This window comes from Mytilus californianus, unplaced genomic scaffold (genome assembly GCF_021869535.1).
Source record: "Mytilus californianus isolate M0D057914Y unplaced genomic scaffold, xbMytCali1.0.p SCAF_14, whole genome shotgun sequence".
Taxonomy (NCBI): Eukaryota; Metazoa; Mollusca; class Bivalvia; order Mytilida; family Mytilidae; genus Mytilus; species Mytilus californianus.
This window is the reverse complement of record NW_026262626.1, coordinates 38,589,883-38,617,283: the sequence shown is the minus strand read 5'-3', so window position 1 is coordinate 38,617,283 and position 27,401 is coordinate 38,589,883. Positions and strand designations below refer to the sequence as shown.

Here is a 27,401-nt window from a genome sequence, read left to right as displayed (position 1 = left end):
ATGACAAAAACGAAAAAGACTGAAAGTAGGTGCAACTGAAACATATCAATAACAGGATATTGGAAGCATTGAAACATTACATTATAGCAATTCGATTTCGTTTTTATAATAGCAAAATAAAACTCACATTTAAATAGGATTTTGGAAAAGGTAAATATTGTATTTTGTTCAACTAAAAGATAATTATATCTTAACCATTTGTAATGATAGGTTTTATTCTTGCTACTAATTATGATGAATAGTTAATATTTCAACATTATCAATAACGAAAAAGACTATAATTAGGTGTAACTCCAACATATCAATAACAGGATATTAGAACCATTGCATATCGTAATACGATTTCTTATTTTTAATAGCAAAACAAAACTCACAATTAAATATGATTTTGGAAAATCAAAGAATGGCATTTTGTATAACTAAACAATAATAAGATCTTTACCATTTGATGGGTTTTATTCTTGCTACGAGTTATGATGAATAGTTTGATATTTCAACATTAGTAAAAACATTTACTAAATTTTATCATCGGTAGAAGGACATCATTCGTAAATAAAAATCAACTTGCAAACATCTTATACGTTTAGGTATTTCACATTCAATCTTTTATGGTAATATATATTAAAAAGCACAAAATTGAAGTTACGTCTTGGCGTTTGTTTGAGATTTATTGTAAATCTTTCATCTTCGGATCTCCCAGTCTGTTTGTTTAGATTAAAAATAAACCTAACATTCCAATTCTGTTTTTTAAATAATTTTTGAATGAGTCAACATTGCGCCTTTTACTATCTGCGATTAAGACTGCTGAACTTTAAACTTCTTCAAACACGGCATTGCTACTACGATAAAATTAAGGAGAAAACCAAAATAATTTACCTAAGAGTATGGCATAAAATGAAATAAGTTATTATTTATTAATTTACAAAAGTTAATTAAATTAAATATAACACCAATAACAATTATATAATGTTTTTATTATCTACATCAGCTGAAGGACTACGAGAAAAGCTGGGAATGCTTGATAAATTTTGCAAAGATTGGTGTCTCAATGTGAATACTAATAAGACCAAGGTTCTGATTTTCAACAAGGCAGGCAGACATGTAAAACAGATATTCACATTTCAGAATATAAATCTGGAATGTGTTTCAAAATACAAATACCTAGGTTTATATTTAAGCTCATCTGGTTCATTCAGTTATGCTCAAAATGAACTATACAAAAAATCCTTGAAAGCTTATTTCAAATTAAGGAAAGATCTTTTATCACTTAATCCTGATGTAAAAACAAGTATTCATGTTTTTGACCACACTGTAAAACCTATTTTATTATATGGTAGCGAAATACGGGGGATATTTAATTCTCTTTCCTCTAAATGTAAGAAGGAAGATATATCTTTTGAAAAATTATATTCAGATTTACCCTGTGAGAAACTTCATATAAAATTTTGTAAATTTATACTTGGGGTACACAAGAAAACAACAAATGCTGCAGTGTTATCTGAACTTGGAAGACTTCCAATATATTTTAATATTATAAAAGGAATGTTATTGTACTGGTATAGATTAGAGAATTTAGATAATAATTTTCCTCTATTAAAAGAGGCATATACACAATCAAAGACACTACATGACATGAATATAACATCATGGTATGGTTCAATAAAGGTTATTTTTAAAATACCTGGTATTGACTATACAAATGCCATAAATGCTCCATTTTGTGAATCCTTATACAAATTTAAAAAATATATACAAACCAAGCTATCAATATTGTTTATTAGCTGTTGGAAAAAACAAATAGATAAATTTTCAGACAGTAAACTGAAAACCTACCTTTTATATAAAACAAATTTTGGTTTTGAAAAATATCTAACATTGATCAAGAATTTTGAACTTAGAAGAAGTTTTACTCAATTACGTGTATCTTCTCATAGATTACAAATAGAATTAGGTAGATATCAGGGTATTCCCCAAATTAACAGAATATGTAATAAATGTTCTTCCAATACTGTCGAAGATGAGGCTCATTTTCTATTTGATTGTTACAAATTTGAGGATGATAGAAATTGTATGTTAGCTAGTATTGCAAAATATAATTCTTATTTTAATCATATGAGCAGTCAAAGCAAAATTATCTGGTTATTTAGTGTAGAAAATGTTGAGTTACTTAAAATAATATGTAATTTTATATACAAACATCTTCCTTAGTGAAGATTAGTTAAAGGAAATCTATGTGTGTATATACATTTGATTGGACATAGAAAATTGTATTCATCTCAATATCACAAACATACTAGCCGATTAAAAAAAAATTAATTGTTATAATATTTTAATTTTTCAAATGTTCTCTTATATCCTTGAGGCATCGTCCCCTGGTATCAACTGCATTCAAGTTACCTATGATGCTTCCTTGTTTGCTTTTGATACAGGTAGGAAAGAGACATTTACACACATTTTACATGCCTATGGCCCATAAGGTATCGCCCCCTGGTGTCAGCTGCCTCTAGGAAACCATAATACTTTCCTGTTTGCTGCTGACACAGGATGAATCATGGACATGCTTAATTTCTACTTTCTTTTTGGCTAATTATTATATGTTTAATTGATCCAACTTTTTGTGTACTATACATATATGGATATCTATTTTTCTTTTTTCTTTTTGGGCTGCTTGTTTGTTATCTATATCAACCGCACTTGCAATAAAATGCATTAGTATTAAAAAAAACAACATCCTATAGATTCTTTATCTACGTATTCTTTAAGAACTTAAATAGTTCTCGTTAAACTTTTTTTTATCTCACTATGTGTATTGTATTATGAAAAATTATTGATGTTGTAATGTTTATGCCCTTTGGGGCCCATAATTGGAAATAAAATATCTCTCTCTCTCTTATAATGCGTGAATTTTCTAAATTCTTTTTCTATCACATGCAAAAGAAAACCCAATTACTTGTCCATAATATGCGTTCTCGACACTTCGTGTCGCTATCGAGTGTGCAATTTATCCTAACTGATAAATTGTTATTGCGTAAAATACCTTTTTTTTTTTTTTTTGTAATTTAGGGAAATTTACTTTCCTTCTAAAAAAGAAAACCCAAGCAAACAGCTGATCTGTGTCCCTGTTGGAATTTTAAAATTGTTTGCCCCTTGCTCAGATGTTGTATCCCAGTAAACAACATGAACCAGTTCATACATATTCTTTGCCTGATCATGAGTCGGAGAGGCAGAACGAAAGTACCGGTACGCTTATTGATCTTTATCTATTTTCTTTGTAGTTTGTATTCATTTTAATATACATGTAAGATGTAGGTATATACCTCAATGCGACAGCAATACAACCACAAATATAATCCAAAGACTTCTACAGTAGTACAGTGGTCAATAAAAGATAGACGTCTTTACAATATGCGGAGCTCTTATTCGAAATAAGTGAATAAAGAAGTAGGGCCAATTTACTCCAAATTTATTTCTTTTCACACCATGGCATTTTTAAAGTCGTTCAGTCTTTACGACAATTAACAGTATCATAGCTTCATTTTATGGTTTGAGTATGTAAGAAGTTTATATCGTATTTCCGAACAATTAACCACAAATTGACGTCTACAGATAACTCGTAAACACAAGGTAGATTTTACCAAAAACATTTAAAAAAATAAAAAACTAGAAGGAGCAAAATTCTATCGGAAGTAAAACTATGTCTTGTAATTCGGATAAAGCTTGACGATGTTTTGCAACCAAATCTATTATGAGAACATATGAAATTTGCAAAATTGCTTAAAAAGTCTTCAACAACACAGTTTATTGCAAATTATTTTTTAAAGGATATGACAAAGTACATAATTTTAGAGGGTATACTGTTGAAAAGTAAATCTCGTAATTTTGTGTGTAACAAATGATTTCTATCAAAGTCTTGTGGTCTCAGACAAACGTTTGACGTATATTTGAGAACCAAAAACAAACTTCGGTTAGAGGGGCATATAATTGACAATAGATTTGGAATCTTACTGTATTCTGACGTCAGATTGGACGTTGATTTCAGGAACTGACGTCGATTAGAGATCGGACATCGATCTGAGCCTAACATATGTACCGACTGTAAATAATGTTTTGATTTGATTTGAGTGTGGGATGCTGTTGGTTCGAACCCCTGACTTGGTCAAACAAAAGACTTGATTGAAAATTGGTATTTGATGCTTCATCGCTTAACACGCGGCATTTATGAATATGAGCCATGACTTGTCAGTTCGGAGTCAGAATCGTGTTTTACGGGTAACCGGATGACATGCATTCTACGGACTGTTACCTGTTAACTAGCATATTACAATCCTGCTGACCGTATCAGTCTATAAAAAGCTTGATCAATTAATTTACACTAATATCATATAAACATTAATTTGTTTGTCCTGAATATGTATTCAGTTAGCATTGGACGTTTAACAGTGGCCATTGTCATAATATTTTGGCAGTGCGTTTTTTTTTGCTCCTTACATGGACAATTATCTAGGGAATGTCATTGATTCAAAGAAAACTTCAAGATGAAATTACACATCCAAAGAACATCATGCACACAGGGAACAAAAGTGACACAATTTTGAGCCTCCTCATGGGGTTTTTGATTATATGATTAATTGGCCGTTTTCATAATGATTATTTGATTACCAGACCCAATATTTCATGATTATTTGATTATCTTGGACTGTTTGTTTGATTATTTGGTTATCATGTTTAAAAATATAATTAATAATTATGTGATTATATTGGCAAAGAAATTATGATTATGTGATTATATTGGCAAAGAAATTATGATTATGTGATTACTTGGACACTCCCATGAGTAGCTAATATGTTTAGAAAAGTAAATAGGGGAGTGTGGTGTCAGAGAAGAAATTGTATGAACGTTTAAAAAAACGAGACAAATTAAAAACAAAAGAGACTTACTCATCTGAGAATACCAAATTAAACAGCTATCATATATATATATATATATATATATTTGAATGGAATTTATTTAAGATAACAGTGACCTCAATAATAATATGTGTCATTTCAATAACCTGATGATGAAAAACCCGATATATTCAGGAATGATGTAGTGTAAAACCCAAAATATTCAGAAGCGATGATGCATATGAAAATTTGTAATTCTTATCTAGAGCTCTGATTTCTTTGTCATAAAAATCATAAGTTTAAAATAGATAAGACGTGAAAGAAGTTATAACCGAATACATATGTATATATAACCTTTGCTATTTAGTTGTCCAATCGTAAAAAATAAAGAATTACATTGCAGAAAATGGCGGTGGGTTTAGGATCGCTTCTTCTGTAATGGCTCGTAGATGAATGTCACTCTAAAACGTTCCCATTTGGAACCGGCACGTAGTGCATTTACATGCGTAATAATACATAACTATTTTTTCCATTTTTGTGAAATGTTCCCCTAGGGAACCAATAAAAAACAATAACCATTTTGTGAAATGTTTCTCTGGGGGTCATATTCTCCCCAGAAATAAACAAACCTTTAGTTGTGAAATAATAACTTACTGCTAGGAGGTATATCATCTATATCGATTAGTCATTTATAACTTTGTACTAAGTGATAATGTCTACATGTGGTCAGTGTTCTCAGTGGCAAATATTTCATGCATATTCAGGTCGAGAACAATTCAAGTATGTAAGTTTGCAAAAATGGTCGACTGGAATCAAACGGCGAACAACAATTGACCGCATCCTAAATAATATAGCACAGTACTTTGGAAAAAAGAGTAAAGGATTCTAAAGTGGCGTGTCTAATTGAACAGCTATCAGTGATATTAATGTTGGTAAATCCAGAAATACGAGTATTACAAGTAGAGTCGTTACATTACGCACACTATTGGTACACCAATAGGGTAGTTACATTTAAATTAAATGTATACTTAAATCATATCAATGTCCATACATTCTGATCAGTAAATAATGGGAAAAAATTGCGATTTCCAGTCACAGCATGACTCAGAACATACACTTGCGATGGAAAATGATGGATTTAATCGCGCCAAACCCCCATTTTTATTACAATCTTATTTGTTTAGAATCAAAGAATATATTTTACAGTACATGTTCCTGGTACAATTTGAAACGAAACAAACAATTAATTATTAAGTCTTGTTTAGTCTTTCAGTCAATGTTCTGACTTGTGCACTGATGGACTGTTCAGACAATTCGTTAGCAGTCAAGTATTATCTGTTTAGTCTATGTTCAAAGTGTTCAATGGTTGTTGTTTGCCTCTACACATCAACATCATACGGCATTGACTGCATACGAATTGTATGAACAGTACTAAAAGTACCCCACTCGATAAGTCTGTAAATTGACTGAAAGACTGAACATTACTTTATCATTTATGTTTTTCAGTGTTTTCAATTGCTATGAGATCAAAATGACCGTTAAACACTAAAAGTCATTTAAATTACTATTGATTGGATTTGACAGATGTATCAACTATTTGACACTATTGTAAAATTGTTTTAAAACATTTGTGATTCAAAAGAAAGATACAAAATAAATACTCAGTTATACGACATAATGATAAATTTGATAAATCCTAACTTTCACAAGATATATATAGCCTGAAAACTAGCACAAGTGCTTTCCTCAACCTTTCATTTTAAAATCATAGATCAGTCCTTTTTGTAATGATTCCATTGACCAATAAATTCAAAAATCTAAAAAAAAGTTACCCACAATTTTTAATATTATCTTGTAAATTTTTCAGCAATACACAGGAATTTTCACTCACGTAAATTTCACGTGGATTTCACCTCACAGAGCTAATTGACTGTTTTCAAACATCTTTTGCAACTTTCCTGTAGTATATGAATATTATCAATAAAATTATTGGAAGTGATTGGCAGGATTTATATATTTTCATCTTACACACAAACATGTACATTTATCTTTAAGTTTCTGTTTGAAATAAAAACAAGTTATTATCTAATCTTTTTTTCAAAAAGCATCGATCTGTAATAAATATAAATCAATACAAACGAGATACGGTGACACCTCTAAAGTATAATTTAAGCATTTAATGTAGTTTAAACTATGCTCAAATAATCTAAAGTGCAAATTTAAAGTTACTATTGTTCCAATCAAAAAATCAAGTAAGATATATTTTTAACAGAGAACGCTATAAAAACTATAATAAACAGATTTTCACAATATGACAAATTTGTCAAGCACACATTTAACTGGAATTCTATTTTGTTAACAATTTTAGTATTTTTGGTAAAATTGTGGACCAAAGATGACTGCTATGATTTTGACAATTTCGAAAATGTTAAACACAATTTCACATTTCTAGGACAGGTCATATAATATATAGATTTCCTATCTCCCATTTTATCACTTTTCTCTGCAAAGTTGAAATATACAATATTAATTCCAAATGAAAACTTTGTACAAATATATATATTCTTATCAAGATCTTTTAATGAATATGCCTTGTGAATTCATAGCTTCAAGGAAACATATAAGAAGTGTAACTATTGATTGAAAGATTGTTTGTTTTTCTATTGTTTTGTGTTGTATGTACTGTGGATTCATTATTATTCGTTAATACCAATTTTCGTGGATTTCGTGGGTACAGGGGAACCACGAATTTAAATGTTCAATGAATTACAAATTTTCTAAAGGAGTGTATGCAGACTTTGTCAAAACCACGAAATTAAATATCCTCGAATATGTAAGTTTTCCTCAAACCACGAAAATTGAAACCCACGAAAATAAATGAATCCACAGTATTATCTTTTGTTTATTTAAAGGAAATAAACAAGTATAATAATTTTCTTTCTAATGCTACTTTAATTATCTAAAGTCGATGTACAGCAACCTTAAACACAAATCTTTATTTTACGAAATGTATAATGTTAAATTATGTCAACCAACTATAATGATAATATCCTTCATCTGTGAAAGTAAAATTTTACTCAAGATGACACAAAATGTATGAATTTTAAACAATGCTAACACACATAATGTCTGAAAAATTTTTAATTCTGTATTTAAGGGACGATAACAAATTTAACAAAACTATGGCATATAAGACGACACGAGTTGTCTTTCTTGTACAGCTTTCTGCAAAAAATGATAAACGGTATACCACAAAATAAACAAAAATATAACATTTTTTAATTGATAAATTTCGAAACTGATTATAAGTGACCTAACGTTCATTTTCACTTTTTAATGCATTATTTTGCAATTCAATAATATTCAAAAGTATATATATATATTAAAAATGATTAATATAATCTTCTTCTAACTACTTATTTACAAAATAGTAGCAGATTCTGGATGAACGTTTTCAGCCTTAAAAATACTACTACTATACAGTGATTATCTTTAGTTAGTGACTGAATATGGCAATCTGGAATTTCATTTCAATTACCCTACTGTAAAGTTTCAACAAATTTAGCAACTTATCTTTGATTTGTAGCACGCTATTTTTGCGTCTTTTTCCGAATTTGGATTGCAGTGCATGACATGACCATTACTTGTGGTTATTATTCCCTTTTTTTTTTGTCAAGACTTGGATGACAGTCGCAGAAGCGAGGGAAAAAACGATCGAACTTTTTCTCTCCGAGGTAGGCATGGTTAATATTTAGGTTCAGTCTGTGGTAAATGTTTTATACATATTCACTTACTTTGTCAAATCGGCAAATAAACTTTTATGAAATTTGGACAGGCGCTGTTAAAAGAGAGGAGAAAACGAACTGATATCGCTATGGCAAAAAAAAATCGAAAAACGACAAATAGACAAAATGCATCATTGGTAAATTATTAAGTCAGGGATTTCGTTACCATAAATTACGTAAAACATTTACTAAATTCTTTCATAGATACAAAGATTTGATTAGTAAATTTGGCTGTACCTGTAGAAAACTGATTAAAAACGGTATTTCACATCCTAAATTTTACGGTAATATTGTACTTAAAGCGCGGAAATCACTATGCGATCCGTGTAAACTCATCGAACCTTTAAATAAACTTATTAGTAAAGGTTATCTTACCAATGTTGTAATTACATCTTTAAATATAGTTTACATTGGCACTAATATCGATTTTGTCATCAGCAAATTAAAACATAACTAAATTTGTATTCTTTTCAAACGGGATGTATAAAGACACACCCACGTTCATTTTGATCTATAAAGAGGTTAACTCCTAACTATCCTACTGCCTGTCGATACATTTTTTTTTGGCATTGCACAAGTCATGTCTTCTTTGACTGTTCATGACGTTAAAATACTAAATCCCTGGGATGTGTTTTAGTTGATTTTAGTCTCTGATGCATGATTTTTTATTATTAATTGTTTTTGGCTCTTAACTAGCTTTCAGTAACTGCGAGTACTCTCAAATCGTACTTTCTTGTTTATTTGACCTGTTGATACTATTTGTAATGCTTTTTTGTTATTTAATGTTTACTTATTCAGGGTTATAACTGGCCTATATACCAGCTTTGATAAGAGTTTGGTATTACTATAAATTTTCACTTCTTCGTACTATGAACATCAAAATTATTTATTTTGTAAAATTATTTCCTTTCTCCGTTTGAATTGTACATGTATACCTAACTACAAAATTATTTTCATTTACCTGTGTATAAATGCAAATGGTGCACATTTTTGTTCTAGCTTATTGTTGTTTTTCTAAAATTGTTTAATATTTCACAGCGGTATATTTTATTGATTTTATATTTGTATTATATCAAAGATCAAATTTATTTGTTCTGTGTATGTTGGATCGTGTTAATTTGTCTTTTGATTGAGTTAAGCCATTTCAATTGATATTTTATAGTGTGTTTTTCTATGTTGTGATGTTTCGCTATTGTTTCAGATTAGGGGAAGGTTTGGTACCATTAAAACGTTTAACCCGCTGCAATTGTTTGCACCTGTCCTAAGTCAGGAATCTGATGTTCAGTAGTTGTCGTTTGTTGATGTGGTTCATAAGTGTTTCTCGTTTCTCGTTTTTTATATAGATTAGACCGTTGGTTTTCCCGTTTGAATGGTTTTACACTTGTTATATTTGGGGCCCTTTATAGCTTGCTGTTCGGTGTGAGCCAAGGCTCCGCGTTGAAGACCGTACTTTGACCTATAATGGTTTACATTTTTAAATTATTTTTTTTATTTGGATTGAGAGTTGTCTCTTTGGCACTCATACCACATCTTCTTATATCTATAAACAATGATTTAAACAACATCTGATAAATGGGATAGGTTTGTTTTAGTATACTTCTATAAGAAGTACTGTTAGTTCAAATATCAATGCATAAAACTTAAAAATTATCTCTGTTTATCTACGGTTTTTGTTAATATGCGGAGGAATCTTCATACTTCTCATATATATGATAAAATTGATGTAAAACTAGTATTTCTTTTCCCTCGATATGTAATTTGTATTAGCTTCTTATTATCTTCATTTTTTTTTTCTCGTGCACAAGTTTGATTTTATCATAAAATTGTTTCTAATTAAAGAATGCATTTATTTTTGTCTTATTTTGATTTGATATAGGTATATAAGGGCTCCAAAAAATGTTTTCCGGCGTACAAAATAATACTGGTCTCTTTAAAGAGATTTTCCTATTAAGTCATAATCAATTATCAAATTATAAATAACTTTATACATTTATTTGAGTAACCTACCTATTTATTTGAAATGTTCACCCCATTTAAGTGCATTAATACCATGGAAAAAAATAAACACTTATTAAAAAAGAAGATGAAGAAAAAGCAAGCCAACATATTTACTTGAGTGTGCAATAACGTTTAATGTACTTGAGTGGTAATGCCTGATCAGCTCTTGAAAGTAGACTACAGATCAGCAAAATATTATTTCAGGACTTTTAGCTTAGTTACTGTCACCATCTATATATTTGCATGCATTTTTCTTACATTTTTTATTTACATAACAATATGAAATACAATTGAGAATGGACATTGGGAATATGTCAAAGAGACAACGAGCCGACCAATTAAAGAGCAGATAACAGACGAAGGCCACCAATGGGTCTTCAACGCAGCGATAAAATCCCGCACCTGGAGGTGGGCCTCAGCTGGCCCCTAATTAAAAATGTGTACTAGTTCAGTGAAAATGGACGTCATTCTTAACTCCAAAACATATAAATGAACTAAAATTAAAAAAAACATACAAGACTAACAAAGGCCAGAGGCTCGGACCGTATGAGTATACTCGTATGGTCTAGTACGAGCTCGACCATACACATGTATATATTTGGACCATATGGGTTGATTTTAGACAGGCATTTATCAAAATCTTAAATTAATATTATTACAATTATAGATGAATCAAGTGAATAAACGAACATTCAATCATTTAAAATGAATTATTTATTCAATTGTCTATCTGAATCCTTTTTTTTGCACTCTCGCCCACAAGGAACGTCAGATTTTTTTACATTTACATGTTTTCTTCATGCATATTCCTTTCCATTTGCATTTTTGAGTAAAATTTCTAAATATTCTAAAAACTTTTCTTCCCACATTATGTGTATTTCCAATAACTTCAATTTCAGCGAGCATAATTCATTTTCATGTATTACTGACATGCTAAATACAGGAGATTAACAGATTAAATTAACGTGACTTTTTTTAATAGTTAGAATTTTAAGTTTTTATTTCAATTACAATTGAACTTTTTGAATTAATCTAAGATTTCAGTTATGTTGATCTGTAATATACATTTGTATCTACTAAACTTGACCAACTTCTTAAAACCAGGCAGACCGTACGCGTACAGTCCGACCGTATGCGTATTTTGAAAAAGTACGCATACGGTCTAGACCGTACGCGTACGGTCCAAATACTCATATGGTCTGGAACAAGTACATATTAAAAATAGCAAAAAGGTGATTGAATTTAGGTAAGTTGTGAATCATGAACTGCCAACAATCCTAAGACATTGGCATTCTTTTATGAACATACTGGCATTTTTGTCCATCTTAACACTTCAAACTTGAAAGAGAAGCCTCCCATACTGATTTGAATATTTTCAGTTGACCCGGGATCGCTGCAATTTGTCATACGCCCGAACGATAGTCATGATAGTTCAGTACTCAAGCACGATAAAATGATGTCTGCACTCTGATTTGGTGGTAAATAATGATTAAAAAGACCGTTGATTTTAGCTATTTAACGTCAGGTGAAAAGGTAAAAACGGGCAGAAAAGATGACATTAAAAAGTCATTGGTCGGAGAGACCTGACAACAGAAGGTCAAACAAATACAAAATAAGAGACTTGAAGATCAACAGGACATCAAAACAATGAATGTTCAAGGAGAAAAAAAGTGAATTTGATATAAGTATGAAACCTCTTTTTTTGCCTGACCGACAAGCTAAACTGGAATGAAACTGCTAGTTCAAGAGTAGCAGTCAACAGGAAGACGTTTCGTCCTATCAATCTACATTATTCGGGCTCTTTGTGAGCCATTCTTTGCTGTTAGCCCTAAACACCTTATGATCACTGGAAAAGCAAAAAAACATCATTTTTAAGGATTTTGAGCCCAAACCACAACCTCCCGTACTCGAGCCAAGAACGCTTGTATGAGATCATCGCGGCGATTACAAGGTTTTCACCTGAATTGTTGGCCCACATTTATTTTGTATATGGTTTAATTTGACAGATAGTTGTATTTCTTTTATTTTTAAGCAAGTATTTGTGTGACTTTAGTCTCTAGTTTTCATTTCTCATTGTCGTGTTCTTGTTTTTTTTAGTTATGTTTATCGCTTTGTCATTTATGTCGATGATGTTAAACTAACGCAGGGTTTGGTTACTGCTTAATTAATAATTAGTAATAAGAACAAGTATACGCCAGTTCAGCTACGATTGGATGAGGCATAATGTATAGACTATTTGCATGTAACAGGAGTATATAATTTTTCGATAGGTTACAATTTCTGTGATAGGACATTCTGCTACTCGGTTAAGTTAGACAAACTAAAAGAAGTACAATCTTACAACAGGTGCGATATTTAGAAAAAAAAATTATGTTTTCTGTGAAAATCAACGTAAACAGTTAATTGTTTCCTGAAATTGCAGTGCTCTTCTATTCCCGCCTTATAATGATATATCAACTCCTGAAAATACAGCCAAATTATTTAAGAATTTTCAGCAACTGTGTGTGTGTCAACGTTTCGGTCTTTTCTATGCTTTTTTTATGGAAAACAATGTTGCATTTAAGAAATGGAAACACACATACCTATTTTTGTTTTCTAATTTAATTTGCGATGTACTTAATGTAAAAATAGGAATAATAAGAACCCAAAACAGTTGACGAGCTTTATGAAAAAAAGGAACTAAAAATAATACACAAATCCATCTAAGGTCAACGTTTCCTGAGCGAGTTGAAGCCTTAGTTACGTAATATTATTTTTTTTATATTTTTTTATTTCAATTGCAGATGTTACGTATCAGTAATTTTACAAATTGATGTCAAGAAATATTTAAAACGTATATAAGAAATCTCATGTTTTATAATCGTCATCTGTTAATAACTGTTTATTGAACTTTTCATACTTTATTGTTTAACTACAAAGTCGACGTCATCACAACGTAGATGTTTATAATGTTTCTTGTTGGCCATTTGATTTTAACGAGGAATTGAATTATTTAATATATGAGACACGCCTTTCAATCCTTCAAAAATACAATCTCACATGGTAGCCGATGATCCCAAGAATTCTATTCTGACATTTTCCTTCAATCCAAAACTACAATTACTAAGCAGCCACCAATATCGACTTCCATATGTTCATTTTACATTGGACGGGTGCCTTTTGGGCATGAGAGTCATCAGCCCGCAAAATAGACAAGAATTCTGAAACGAAGCTAGAGTACTGTCTATGGACATTAAAAAGGATTTTGTATCTATAAGCCAGCAACCAAACAACATTTCTTATATATATAGTCAAAATATAGGCTAGGGTCCATCCTCTGTTTCAAACTAGGACTTCACAAATATAATTATGCCCGTCTCTGGATTATTTTAGGGGTTTTATTAGGTATATTATTTACCGGTTTATGCCACCGGTTTATATATGGTTTAATTGCGTGTGTTCAAGATATAAAGTACATGTGTCTGGTGTATCTAATACACAAGCTAAGAATTCTCTGTCATATGTAGCTTATTGGACATAGGCGGATCCAAGGGGGCCTGGGGGGCCCGGCCCCCCTCCTTTTGTGGAAAAAATTTGGTTGATTATATAGGGAATCACTGAAGCATGACTGGAGCGGGCCCCCCCTTAGGTCAGTCGGTGGGCCCCCCCTTATGAAAAGTTCTGGATCCGCCACTGTTGGACCTTATTCAAAGACTTGATAAAGAGTGACTAGTCTGTCCAGCTTCTTACGACTAACTAGAAGCTAACCTTTGACAGGTCGTAAATGCAGTCCGACTTTCATAGCACCCGACTATCTATACCAATATGTGAAAAATCTTGATTACTACACTCACGAGACAGCACAAGACGTGGCATGAACCTATAAAAGGTTATCGCTTGTATTCAATGAATTTAAGGGTGAGATCACAAATTCAAGTGTTATATATGGTAGACGTGAAGAAAATTATTTATCTCAAGCATCAAGCTGCATCTCTCAGTATGTTTAATCCCAAATAAAAAAAATCAAGAAGAGACTCTGAGCTAGTTTCAAAGTAAAAGCTAGTACATGTAAACTAGTTTAAACCATGAATAAAGATTAACAAAAAGACAGACTAAATGTAACTAGCCCGACCTGATGATAGTGGTCGTTTCAAGCACATGACAACAAATGTGTAGCCAGCCTTTTCGAAAACTAGTTCTCAGTTTCAAGACCCTGGATCAGCCCGGAACAAATGTATATGTTTTAACCAAGAACATGTCTTAATGAGATAATATATACGTGACCTTTTTGGTGATTTTTTTCCTATTTGTCATATTTTTGAAATGTCTGTTGATTTAACACATTTTAAAATTGGCAAAATAGTGCAAGAATGATATATTATGGAAAAAAGTTTTGTATTTTCTTATTTAATTGCAGATGTTACACATCAATAATTTTTCAAATCGATTTCAAGAAATATAATTAAAAATATGAAAAAAAACATATTTCATGTTTTATGACAGTCATCTGTTGGTATCTGTTATTTGATCTTTTAATTTATACTTTACAAAGTGATCACAACTTAGATGCTCACAATGTTTCTTTTTATCAGTCTATTGAGGGATTGAATTTTTTCAATATGTGAGACATGTCTTTCAATACTTTAAACATACAATATCATATATGGTAGCCGATGATCCCAAGAATTCTATTCTGGCATATTTCTTATACAACATGTTCAATCCAAAGACTACAATAACTCAGCAGCCAACAATATTTGACATAAATCCTTTGAGAAATAAAATAGTTTTTAGCATTTTCATTTGGTCCTGTCATTGTCGATGTTGGTCTTGTCAGCGTTAATCAAGTCACGTTTTCGGAAGACTTAATATTTTTCGATATTTTTTTCTTATATTTATGTATTAAATGATATAATCTTATTATATTTGAAATTTGACATAAATCCTTGGATAAATAAAAAAGTTATTAGCATTTTCATTTTGTCCTGTCATTGTCGATGTTGGTCCTGTCATTGTCAGCGTTGGTCAGGTCACGTTTTCAAAAGCTTTTATTAATAAACAAAAATTCTAATATTTTTTCTTAAATTTGTGTATTAAATGATGAAATCTTATTATATTTCAAATTTGACATAAATACTTTGAGAAATAAAAAAAGTTATTAACATTTTTCATTTTGGTCATGTCATTGTCCTGTCATTTGGTCCAGTCATTAGTGTCACCCAGTTTCAAGACCGTGTGTCCTCCCCGAACCGAGCGGTATCGATCATGAAATGTTCAAACATCAAATTACACTCACAAATACATCGAATATCTACGTACCATCAGGTTTTACAAAAACCTAACATATATTTATACATATAGGTCGATGACGCAAAAGCATTATATTATATAAGGACCAGAGGCGGTTTAAAGGAGGCCGACCCCCTCCCCAACTTTTATGTAGCTTCAATTATGACAATCAACAGTCTCGAAACCTATTTATAATCGTTGAGTAGTCTCACAAGATAAAAGATCTCAAAATATCAACACCTGTCAGTTATAAAAATTAATGTTTTAAATGAGGAAAATATTGAATGCATTACACGTACCTTATCTGGATAAAGTAGAGTTAAACTTGCGCTCCATATGTAATTTTACTTTGATTATTGCCCTTTGTTATTTGTTCCTGCAAGCATTGACAAGCTTTTAGCTGCACTTTCAACATGCTTCATAAACCTAACGTTTTGAAATATCAGAAGCTAGATATAACAAAAGGTGAGAAAACAGTTATTTGTTATTGCAAAAGGGAAATAAACTGGAATAAAGTAAACATATACTGTATCGTTCTCGGTTGAAATGCGGAAAATCATTAGACCGACAAGTTGTCACGAGTGTCAGAATGAATTTTGTATTCAGATAGAGCTTTCATCATTGTTGTTTTAAAAATAATTATAAAAATGGTTGTAATGAAGATATAACCATATATAAATGTAAAGGGAAAAAATTTGGGTACACAATATTTCCTATGGAACGCGTGAATAACATTTCAATTAGTAAAGGATTTGTAAATGTTTGTTTTTCATTTGGATTGATTTTAGTAATAAGCATTATGATTATTTGAAATGAAAAAAAAATAAAAATAAAGACAGCCAAAGTTAAAAGAACTTACCATATAATGTACAAAGTATATATATATATATATATACAATTAAGATCCATTTATTACCTCGGTGATCCGTTTATTTGGCAATTGCCAATGGCAGTCAGCAGGGTTTAAGAACATTTGTTGTTCGACCTGTTAGTCAAATGCGTTTTGTTAAAATATACTTTTTCACTTTTTTGGTCTTTTAGAAAATGTTGTTTGTGCTGTATTTAGACCCCTCTAACAAGAAATTTGTTTTGCATGCACACGTATAAAAATTGCGGTTTTTATCCAACGCAATCATAGGTTTGAACTTTGTTTTCAAGTTAGACTTGTATATATATATATACATATATACAGGAACATATATATTGACGGGACTTGCCACTACCTAATTATAGCAGATTTTATCGTCGGGTCATAGTTAATAAATGACACAATGCGAAAACGGACATGTGTAAGATATATACTCGCTATTATCTTAATAATTTCTAAAAATATAAACAAAAATGTCATTCAAACAAAGTAATAAGTGATGCCAGTGTATCGAACTTGTAATCTGTCACTTCAAATTTGTCATAATCGCATTCATTTTCATCACAGAAGAGTTCAGAATGCAAACGGGGTAATAAAAAAATGGCGGCGATGGCATTCCCAATTTCATTACCATTATAAAACACTTCACATCAAATAAATCACACTTATATAGGTCATTTTATATGACAAATTATATCTATCTACTTTATGATAAAACTTCTATTTGTTGAATGTTTGGAATTATGTGGTTAATTTATTGAGCAGTTTCGATCGTTTTTCAATCAGACGCTACCAAAATCCATAAATCTCGCAAAGTCTCGTAAAGTTCGAGATTTTATCAATTTTAAACTGAAAAGCCTATCAGATTCATTTCCCGATAGATATACTGTTCCGAGATATACATGATATATGGTTTTCCAGTTTTTACTTAATGGTTTTACATCATTTTTGGGTCCTATTATAGCTTGCTGTTCGGTGTGAGCCAAGGCTCTGTGTTGAAGGCCGTACTTTGACCTATAATGGTTTACTTTTACAAATTGTGACTTGGATGGAGAGTTGTCTCATTGGCACTCATACCACATCTTCTTATATCTATATATGTATAAAACATGCATGCATTAGAAAAAAGATCAAACCCAATAAGCTCTATATAAACAGTATCAAGTTTTTCACCCCAATTCCTGTTTACACAGTGTTGTTTCTTTTAGGGTCAATTCCACAGGCACTTGTCTCTTTTAGTCGAGCCTTCGACTTTTGTCGAAAAAGCGAGACATAGCGATCCTACATTCCGTTGTCGTCGTCGGCGGCGTTCACAAATATTCACTCTGTGGTTAAAGTTTTTGAAATTTTAATAACTTTCTTAAACTATCCTGGATTTCTACCAAACTTGGACAGAAGCTTGTTTATGATCATAAGATTATATTCAAAAGTAAATTTTGTAAAAAAAAAATTCCATTTTTTCCGTATTTTACTTATAAATGGACTTAGTTTTTCTACCAGGAAACATTACATTCACTCTGTGGTTAAAGTTTTTGAAATTTTTATAACTTTCTTAAATTATCCTGGATTTCTACCAAACTTGGAAAGAAGCTTGTTTATGATCATAAGATAGTATCCAGAAGTAAATTTTGTAAAAAAAAAATTCCATTTTTTCCGTATTTTACTTATAACATGTATAAATGGACTTAGTTTTTCTGCCAGTTAACATTACATTCACTCTGTGGTTAAAGTTTTTAAAATTTTAACAACTTTCTTAAACTATACTGGATTTGTACCACACTTGGACAGAAGCTTGTTTATGATCAAAAGCTAGTATCTAGAAGGAAATTTTGATAAAATTTTGTTCAATTTTTTCTGTATTTTACTTATAAATGGACTTAGTTTTTCTTCCAGTCAACATTACATACAGTCTGCAGTTTAAGTTTTTAAAACATTTATTAGATTCATAAATTATCCTGGATTTTTACCAAACTTGGACAGAAGCTACTTACAATCAAAAGATAGTATAGAGAGGAATATTTTTATTAATTTTTTTCCTCATTTTTGTTGAGCCTGCGATTAGCAGCAAAAGTAGGCGAGACACTGGGTTCCGCGGAACCCTTACGAATTTTTTTTACCTATAAAAACTCTAATGTAACACAGGGTACTTAACTCATATATTTGAGAAATGTAACCCGCTCACAAATTTCATTTATATTTTGATTATATGGTTGTTTATTCCACTGATACTTGTTTTGTTATAATCTACATTAAGGTGGTACATAACACTCACAGGGAAATAACTCTTTAAAAATCAGCTGAACTTTTTGATCATGTTCTATTGTTAACTAAGGAAATATTAAGCTTCTCAATTATCAAAATTAGTGTTATTATACCCCACGCAACGGGTTGCGGAGGGTATAATGTTTTTGACCCGTCTGTCAGTCCGTCCGTCAGTCTGTCCGTCAGTCCGTCCGTCAGTCCTGTTTCTTGTCATCGCAACTCCTCTCAAACCACCCAACAGAATTTCACAAAACCTTTTTAGATAATAAGGACATACTATGTAGTTGTGCATATCGACAGGAAATTGCGATTCAATTTTTTTTCTAGGAGTTACGCCCCTTTGAACTTATTCACTTTAATGTACTACTGCAACAGTTTGTCATCGCAACTCCTCTCAAACCACACAACAGAATTTCATGAAACCTTTTCAGATAATAAGGACATACTACGTAGATGTGCATATCGACAGGAAATTATGATTCAATTTTTTTTCCAGGAGTTACTCCCCTTTGAACTTATTTGCCCAATATACCAGTCAGGGATATAACTCTATAGGGTTATTACAGGAAATAACTTGCATGTGTTATTACAGATATTTTTATGAGTTGTCTACTCTTTAAACCTAAAATTTTCTAAATCTGTAATAACATATGTTTGTTATTTGTAAAATACATGATCAACATTTTAATTTCTAGTGGGCTCTAGGGAACTCTGGAAACTTTGCGCAGAAACTAAATGCATAGCCTTGATAACTAATTTTTGAATTGAATTAATACACATATCATTAACCATGGTAAATCAATGAGACAAGGCTTTTAAATGATTAACTTAGCTGTAATAACAAGGCTTAGTTATTAAAGGCATGTAACTTATTATATGAGACACTTGGGAATTACTGGGAAACTTGCGCAGAACCTCATTACATGCTCTGGTCATTATTTCTTACAATGAATTAAAATAAATTGTAATTAAGCATGATGTATGTCTGAGCAAATGCTTTGGAGTGATATAGAGAAGCTGTAATAACACCCTTTAGTTATTACAGGCCATTTTTTTCTGTAATAACATAGGTGTATTATGCATGATTGTCAAAATATGAACTGTTATATCTTTCTATAGTTAAGTATACATAAAGACAATAGTAATATCAATAGAACCTGTATACATTTGAACAAAACTAATGATGCATATTGTCCCTTTGAAACATGTAACATACATATGTTATCACAGGTCTTTGATTCTTTAGTCCACAATAACAAACATATGTTATTTTTCTCTAATAACCCTATAGAGTTATATCCTTGACTGTATACTACCGTCTGTCAGTCCTGTTTCTTGTCATGGCAACTCCTTTTAAACCACCCAACAGAATTTCATGAAACCTTTTTAGATAATAAGGACATGCTATGTAGTTGTGCATATCAACAGGAAATTGTGATTCAATTTTTTTTCTAGGAGTTACACCCCTTTGAACTTATTCACTTTATTGTACTACTGCAACAGTTTGTCATCGCAACTCCTCTCAAACCACACAACAGAATTACATGAAACCTTTTCATATAATAAGGACATACTTTGTAAATGTGCATATCGACAGGAAATTACGATTCAACTTGTTTTCCAGGAGTTACGCCCCTTTGAACTTATTTGCCCAATATACTACTGCAACCTTTATGTTATCGTTACTCCTCTCAAACCACACAACAGAATTTCATGAAACCTTTTCAGATAATAAGGACATACTATGTAGATGTGCATATCGACAGGAAAATACGATTCATTTTTTTTCCGGGAGTTACGCCCCTTTGAACTTATTTGCCCAATATACTACTGCAACCTTTTGTCATCGCAACTCCTCTCAAACCACACAACAGAATTTCATGAAACTTTTTCAGATAATAAGGACATACAACGTAGATGTGCATATCGACAGGAAATTACGATTCAATTTTTTTTTCCAGGAGTTACTCCCCTTTGAACTTATTTGCCCAATATACTACTGCAACCTTTTGTCATTGCAACTCCTCTCAAACCACACAACAGAATTTCATGAAACTGTGTAGATAATAAATAAGGACATACTATGTAGATGTGCATATTGACAGGAAATTATGATTCAATTTTTTTTTCTGATACAATTTTTTTTCCTTACACTTATTTTATTTCTCCAATGACAATGTGGGGACGTGGGGTATGTGAGCGCGCTCACTAAGGTTCTTTCATTCAAACCTCAATCTGTCAATATATCCAATGAAATTTTTCCGATAAAGTGTGTGGTTCAAGTTCTTTGACATTTTTATAATTTTGTCAAAGGGTCAATCCCCAGAAGTAAATATTTTGTGAAAATTTTATGGAAATCAAACTAGCCAAATTTATTTTAGTCTAGTTGCTTGGTACCACCTTAAATTATCTACAAAATGGTGTATAACACTCCTATTTCTAGTGTCGGAATCATTCGTTACAGGCCTTCAGAGTAAGTCACTAGCTGTAATTATTTCATTTTCTCACAGCCGATTGGAAATGTAAGGCTTGCAGTGTTTTTTGCAGAAACTATAATGGATTGAGATAAATTGTTTACAGCTAAAGTGTTCAGCACAATAAGAATTACAAATAAATCAACTTGGCCTCAACATGCTAAATTGATAATTGAAGCTTTTGAGTTCTAGCTCTCGAAAGTTTGTTTTTATCCATTTTTTATCTTCCAGAAACCATTAAAAAAGAGAGAAATGGTAACTAGAAGAGATGTTAAGCACAATAAGATCTACAGATAAATCAATATGGCCAAAATTGTGTACTGACTCCTCTTAGGAGTTATTGCCCCTGAATGACCATTTTCCCATCATTTTATGATTTTTTTGCAAAAACAAAGATGGATCATGTAGATAGAGAACAACAGTTTATTGCAAAAATATCCTACAAAATAAGATCTACAAACAAGCCAACATTATTGAAATCATCAATTGATGGCAGAGAGGATTTACTGCTCTTGAAAGGTGATTTTTTTGGTTAATTTTTGCAGCTTTTGCACAAAATATGATAGATTGAGAGAAACGGTAAAAGGTCAATCATGTTCATCCCAATAAGATTTACAAATCAATTGATCATCTGATTCATAGCTCTGAAATTGTCAACCAAATACTTTTAAAAGGTATTTCTCCTAAATGTTGATTGAATCCATTTTTTTGAATTTTTGTCAAAAACTATAAGAGCTGGAGAAAAATTTTAAAAAACAGCAAAAAAAATCAGCAACATATGATTTACAAGAAAGTCCTTGTTGCAATTATTGTTATAACCATTGTTAATTAACTGGCACACTAGTTATAGAATGTTTTTCCATTAAATGACCTTTTTTGATCTCACAAACTCTAATAGATCTACAAAAATGCTACTAAATAAATTCTTCAAATGAGCAAACATGATTGATACATTGTAGCAATAATTGAAAAAAATATCTAAATTTTAAAGTATTACAAATCAAATGTAGCGGGTGGGGAGCCTTTTGTTTTTTTTAATTTTTATGAATTAATTCAAAGAGTTGATAACATTTTTTTCAAGATAAAGAAGATTGGTAATTAAAGATTAACGCTGAATTTAATAATGTTATTCCCCTTGTAATCTACTTATTCCTTTTCCGTATAAAATTAAATAAGACACAGGCTACAGTCATGACAGTTACATTGAAATGTAACAATAATAAAAAAGTTATTGTTACATTGGAGACTAATAGCCGGAATGCAGGGTTGGGTAAGGAACTGCTGAATTATGAATGTAACAATAATACTTGTGTCTACGGTTACGTTGTGTTATTATTACTTTAGATTTATTAAACTTTAACTTTCTATAGTTCTATATATTCATCATGTTCATTCTATAACTTACTTGTATTTTGTTTATCATTAAGGAAATGTTTAGCCTTTAACAAGGCAACAGAACAGACTACAGATCACTTAGAAACATGTTTCATGGAAGACAATAAATTACAGAAATGTTAAATGTCTTATAAAAATATAGCTATGGCAGAAGGTTCCACTATAATTTCTTCAGACAAGATTACAAACAAGTTAGAGATGTTTATATACCAGCAAAACCAGAATGGTCAAGAAAAAGGAGAGGCAGATGAAGTGTTTCATAGTGGAAATTTAGAGGGGTCAATTAATATATCTTCTGACCAAATCGCAGACAGGTTAGAGGCGTACCACAGTAGACAGGGAAGTACAGAAACAGTTATCTCCCTTGATTCGAATTCTCATATAGGTATTTCAAGCAGTTTACAGAATCACATGATAACAAATTCCAGTGAAAAACCTTATGAATGTGGTGTATGTGGTAAAGGGTATATTAGTAGTTATTACTTGCATGGACACATGAGAAAACATACTGGTGATAGACCCTTTCCATGTGAAGTGTGTGGTAAAGGGTTTCGTATGAATAGAGACTTAAAGAGACACAGTGTAATACACACTGGTGAAAAACCATATAAATGTGATGTATGTGGTAAAGGGTTTAGTGATAAAGGATATGTATTTCATCATAGGAGATCGGTACATGGTGGTATCACATATAAATGTGATATGTGTAGTCAAGAGTTGTGTAGTAAATCTAGCTTACAACGTCACTTATTAACACATACTAGTGATAAACCTCACGAGTGTGCTGTTTGTGGTACATGTTTCAGTCAGAAACTGGGATTACAGAGACACATGAGAGTTCACACTGGTGATAAATCTCACAAGTGTGATGTTTGTGGGAAAGGTTTTAGTTATAGCCAGGGTTTACGACGACACATGAAGATACATACTGGGGATAAACCCTATACCTGTGTTGTATGTAGTAAAGGATTTATTCAAGCTAGTCAGTTACAAAAACACAAAAGAAAGCACTCAGGAGATAACATTAATAAACAAATGAATATAATGTCTGTGGAAAAAAGTTAAGTGTATGGTGTATCTAATAAATTTACAAATCAAAACACAAACTGAAGATAAATTTCATAACTTGATTGTTGCTATAAAGGGTTTTGTGTACAAGCACATGAGAGCACACACTGGTGCTTAACTATATAAATGTTATGTATTTTAATTGGAGCTCACTGGTTTTCAGGCAACTTTCATATACAACTGGTGGCAGTTTACCTTATAATGTTGGTATTACAGGGGTATCTCCAGGTGATATAATAATAATATATCGTATGACACTTTCATACAGTTTGACATGTCTGGTCTATCTGGCCTGGAATAGAAATGATGAAAAATTAACAACTTAATTGTCGGTTATATTACATGTGCAATTGTAAACAGCCACCATAATTTTACACAAAAATTTACATATAATTGTAGACCTGAAATAAATTGTAATATTCAAAATTTTATGATATTATCAATTTGATCAGTAATCAAAATGAAGATCTATTCGAGTATAAATTTTAGTGCTTCAAGACTTTTATATTTTGTATTTAAATATTTGAATTGTATGGAAGTTTTTTTCAAACAATATAATAATAATTGCCATTTGAATGTGTTTTTTGATCATCATAATTCTGTATGTTATAATTGCCTGATATTGATAAGATGTAGTTTTTTTCTCTCATTTTTTTTAAGTAAGATTTATAATTTAAGGGTCACATTATTTTGAAATGTGATGTACATCATGTTCATAGATTCAAAATTTTACAGTCTCATGAATCTATAATGCATTAACAGCAGAAAGCTCAATTACTTGGGATCACTGTTAATCCCTTTTTGAAAGTTACTTTTGAAATTAAAAAAAAAATATATTTATGAAATTGAAGTCGGAGGTTTTACCCTGTTGCTCTTATCAGAAGTACCTGTTTTATACTACCAAACTTCCTGGAACCAATGTGCTCTAATATGCAATTAAAGTCCTGTATGTTTGTTTTTTCCAGCAATAGTCAAAATAAGGTGCAGTTTTAGACATGAAAGGACTGTCACTTTATTTGAACTAAATAAACAAAACAGCTATTTATGCTTGAAATTGCAGATGGGCTCTGAATTATTGATTTTAGTCCCAAAGAGTTTTGTTTAAAATTTGGATATTGATTGAAATTTGAAGATAAAATTTAACGATTATATTAACAAGGTTAGTTTTATGACACAGAAACTATTATTTAATAAAACCATAACCAAGTTTATAAGTAAGAAGTTCGTATAGTCTCATAGCAGTTAGCTTAACAAACGGGAAACAACCAATTAAATTTAGCATTTTCCTTACAGGTGAAATCTTAACAGTGGGAAAAAATATTGAAATTGGAAAATTGTATCTTTTACTGAATGAAGGTTTGGTTTTATTTTGATTGGATATTTACCAAGTTTACCATGTTTACAAATCATTAAACTATTCAGACATTATTTTTAAATTTTTCAGTTATATTTTTGAAAATCAAATTATTGTTCACTCATTAAAACTGCTCTTCATTGACATATTTGTTTGTTTTTATAGTGATTGAGATTATAACACAATGTTGACTGCTGTACCCCTTCTTTTGAAATTTTTACCTATTATGTCTGTTTGTTTTGTTCACACATTGTTGTTAATATAATGGAATTTTATACGACTGTCATACAATGAGGCTTAGCTAGCTTTAAAACCAGGTTGGATCCACCATAAGAAAATGCATGTACCAAGTCAAGAATCTGACAGTTGATTTCAATCGTTTAATGTGTTTGAGATTATGATTTTGCAATTTTTTAAGTGACTCCGTGTGAATTTTCCTTGGAGTTCGGTATTTTTTTTGTTTTACTTTTACATTACTAGTTCTGAACAATTGCCATTTTGATAAATGATTCATACATCAGTCAGGGGACTTACTTAAATGAGTGATTTTCTAAATCACTGATTCAAGTAACATTATGTCCATAAAGGTTGGAAGTAAGAGTTGTCTTTCTTTAATGATCACCTATTTAAGTAGTACAAATTAATCACTAGACTAAGTGATTTAATTTTATTGTAGCTTTAAATATAGAATACTAATGATCCAGGGACTAATTATGTTGCTAAAATTATCAGAACCAACATCTGTGTTGATAGGATGACCGGGTCATGTCAGGTGATGACCTTGTACTAAATCTAGGATAATGACATAAAAATCACTTGTTTAAGTATCATACCTCAATTTCCTTCCAAAAAATCACTTCTTTAAGTATCATTATTATAATAACCCCCACTAATTTCAGCACCCCCGAACAGTGAAATTTTGATCGCGAACAGTAGAATTTTATTACATAATCTGTAAGATGAAACCTTGAATTTTACATGAAAAATACTCCCACTGCTGGGAAAAATCTGTCAAGAAAGTATCCGTTCATTATGTAAAGCCATTTTTATAGCATTTTTTCAACTAAAATAGAATTTGCAGCTAAATGATTGCATCAAAGGCATAATAAACCTTGCTGTTTAAATGAAGCTAAAAGTTCATGTTTTTCAATTTTTCTAATGAAAAGATATTATCTAAACATATGTGTTTAAAATTTTGGTAAAACTACAAAATCACAATTTGTGACAAAACTTCGAATTTGCTACTTAAATAAGTGATTTAAAAATCACTTATTTCAATAAGTCCCCTGACACATGTCATACTTTCATTTCTACACATGTAACATGAGTAATAAAAGACTTTCACAGAGATCTCCTAATTTGATTGTGTGTTAAGTCTGTCATAAAGGGAAACCATTGAGTGATCGCCGGTATATTCAAATCAACAAAAAAGACATTTTACAAAATATTCTCCTCTGAATCTACTTGGCCAAATTTACCAAAACTTTGCTAGAATTACCATTGGGGTATCTAGTTTAAAAATTATGTCCGTTGACCCCGCTTGAAAACCAACATGGCTGCAAAGGCAAAAAATAGAACATAGGGGTAAAATGCAAGTTTTGTCTTTTGTCTTGAAAACCGCTATAGATAGTGCTCAGACAGTGCAGAAATTTTCAGAATGTTGAGCTGTACCTATTGTCTATTTACATCAAAATTGTCAGACGACTTCTTACATGAGTTATTGCCCTTAAAGATGATATTTTCCAATATTTAGCTTTTTTTGCTTAATATCTTAAAATATATAATAGATGGAGAGAAACTTAAAATAACAAAAAATGATTAGCAAGACACGATTCACTATTAAGTAAAACTGCTGAAATCGTCAGACGACTCCTAATTAAGAGTTTTGTCCTTTAATGACAATGTTTACCAATTCATGGCGTTTTTGTTTTATATCTTAATAATTACATGAATTACAATCGATAGGTATAAATTTGAACAAGCGAACATGATCAGCAAGACGAAATCTACAAGTAAGTTATATTGAGGATATCTTCTAACGA

General features: G+C 31.1%; 1 protein-coding gene across 2 annotated transcripts; it reads left to right on the top strand.

The window, feature by feature from the left end:
* Positions 1-16,300: 16,300 nt before the first annotated feature.
* Positions 16,301-26,722, top strand: LOC127724511 (zinc finger protein 239-like). Of its 2 annotated transcripts, none has more exons than XM_052231493.1 (2): positions 16,301-16,403; positions 22,970-26,722. In XM_052231493.1, the coding sequence occupies exon 2, from the start codon at positions 23,061-23,063 to the stop codon at positions 24,000-24,002; it is 942 nt and encodes a 313-aa protein (XP_052087453.1). In that variant the 5' UTR covers positions 16,301-16,403; positions 22,970-23,060; the 3' UTR covers positions 24,003-26,722. The 2 variants fall into 2 exon arrangements, with proteins under 2 accessions (XP_052087453.1, XP_052087454.1); XM_052231494.1 differs by lacking the exon at positions 16,301-16,403 and adding an exon at positions 21,923-22,061.
* The last annotated feature ends 679 nt before the right edge of the window (positions 26,723-27,401 follow it).

What these genes read in the sequence shown, in the direction of transcription:
- LOC127724511 (XM_052231493.1), top strand. Translation starts at nt 23,061, where the DNA reads ATGTCTTATAAAAATATAGCTATGGCAGAAGGTTCCACTATAATTTCT.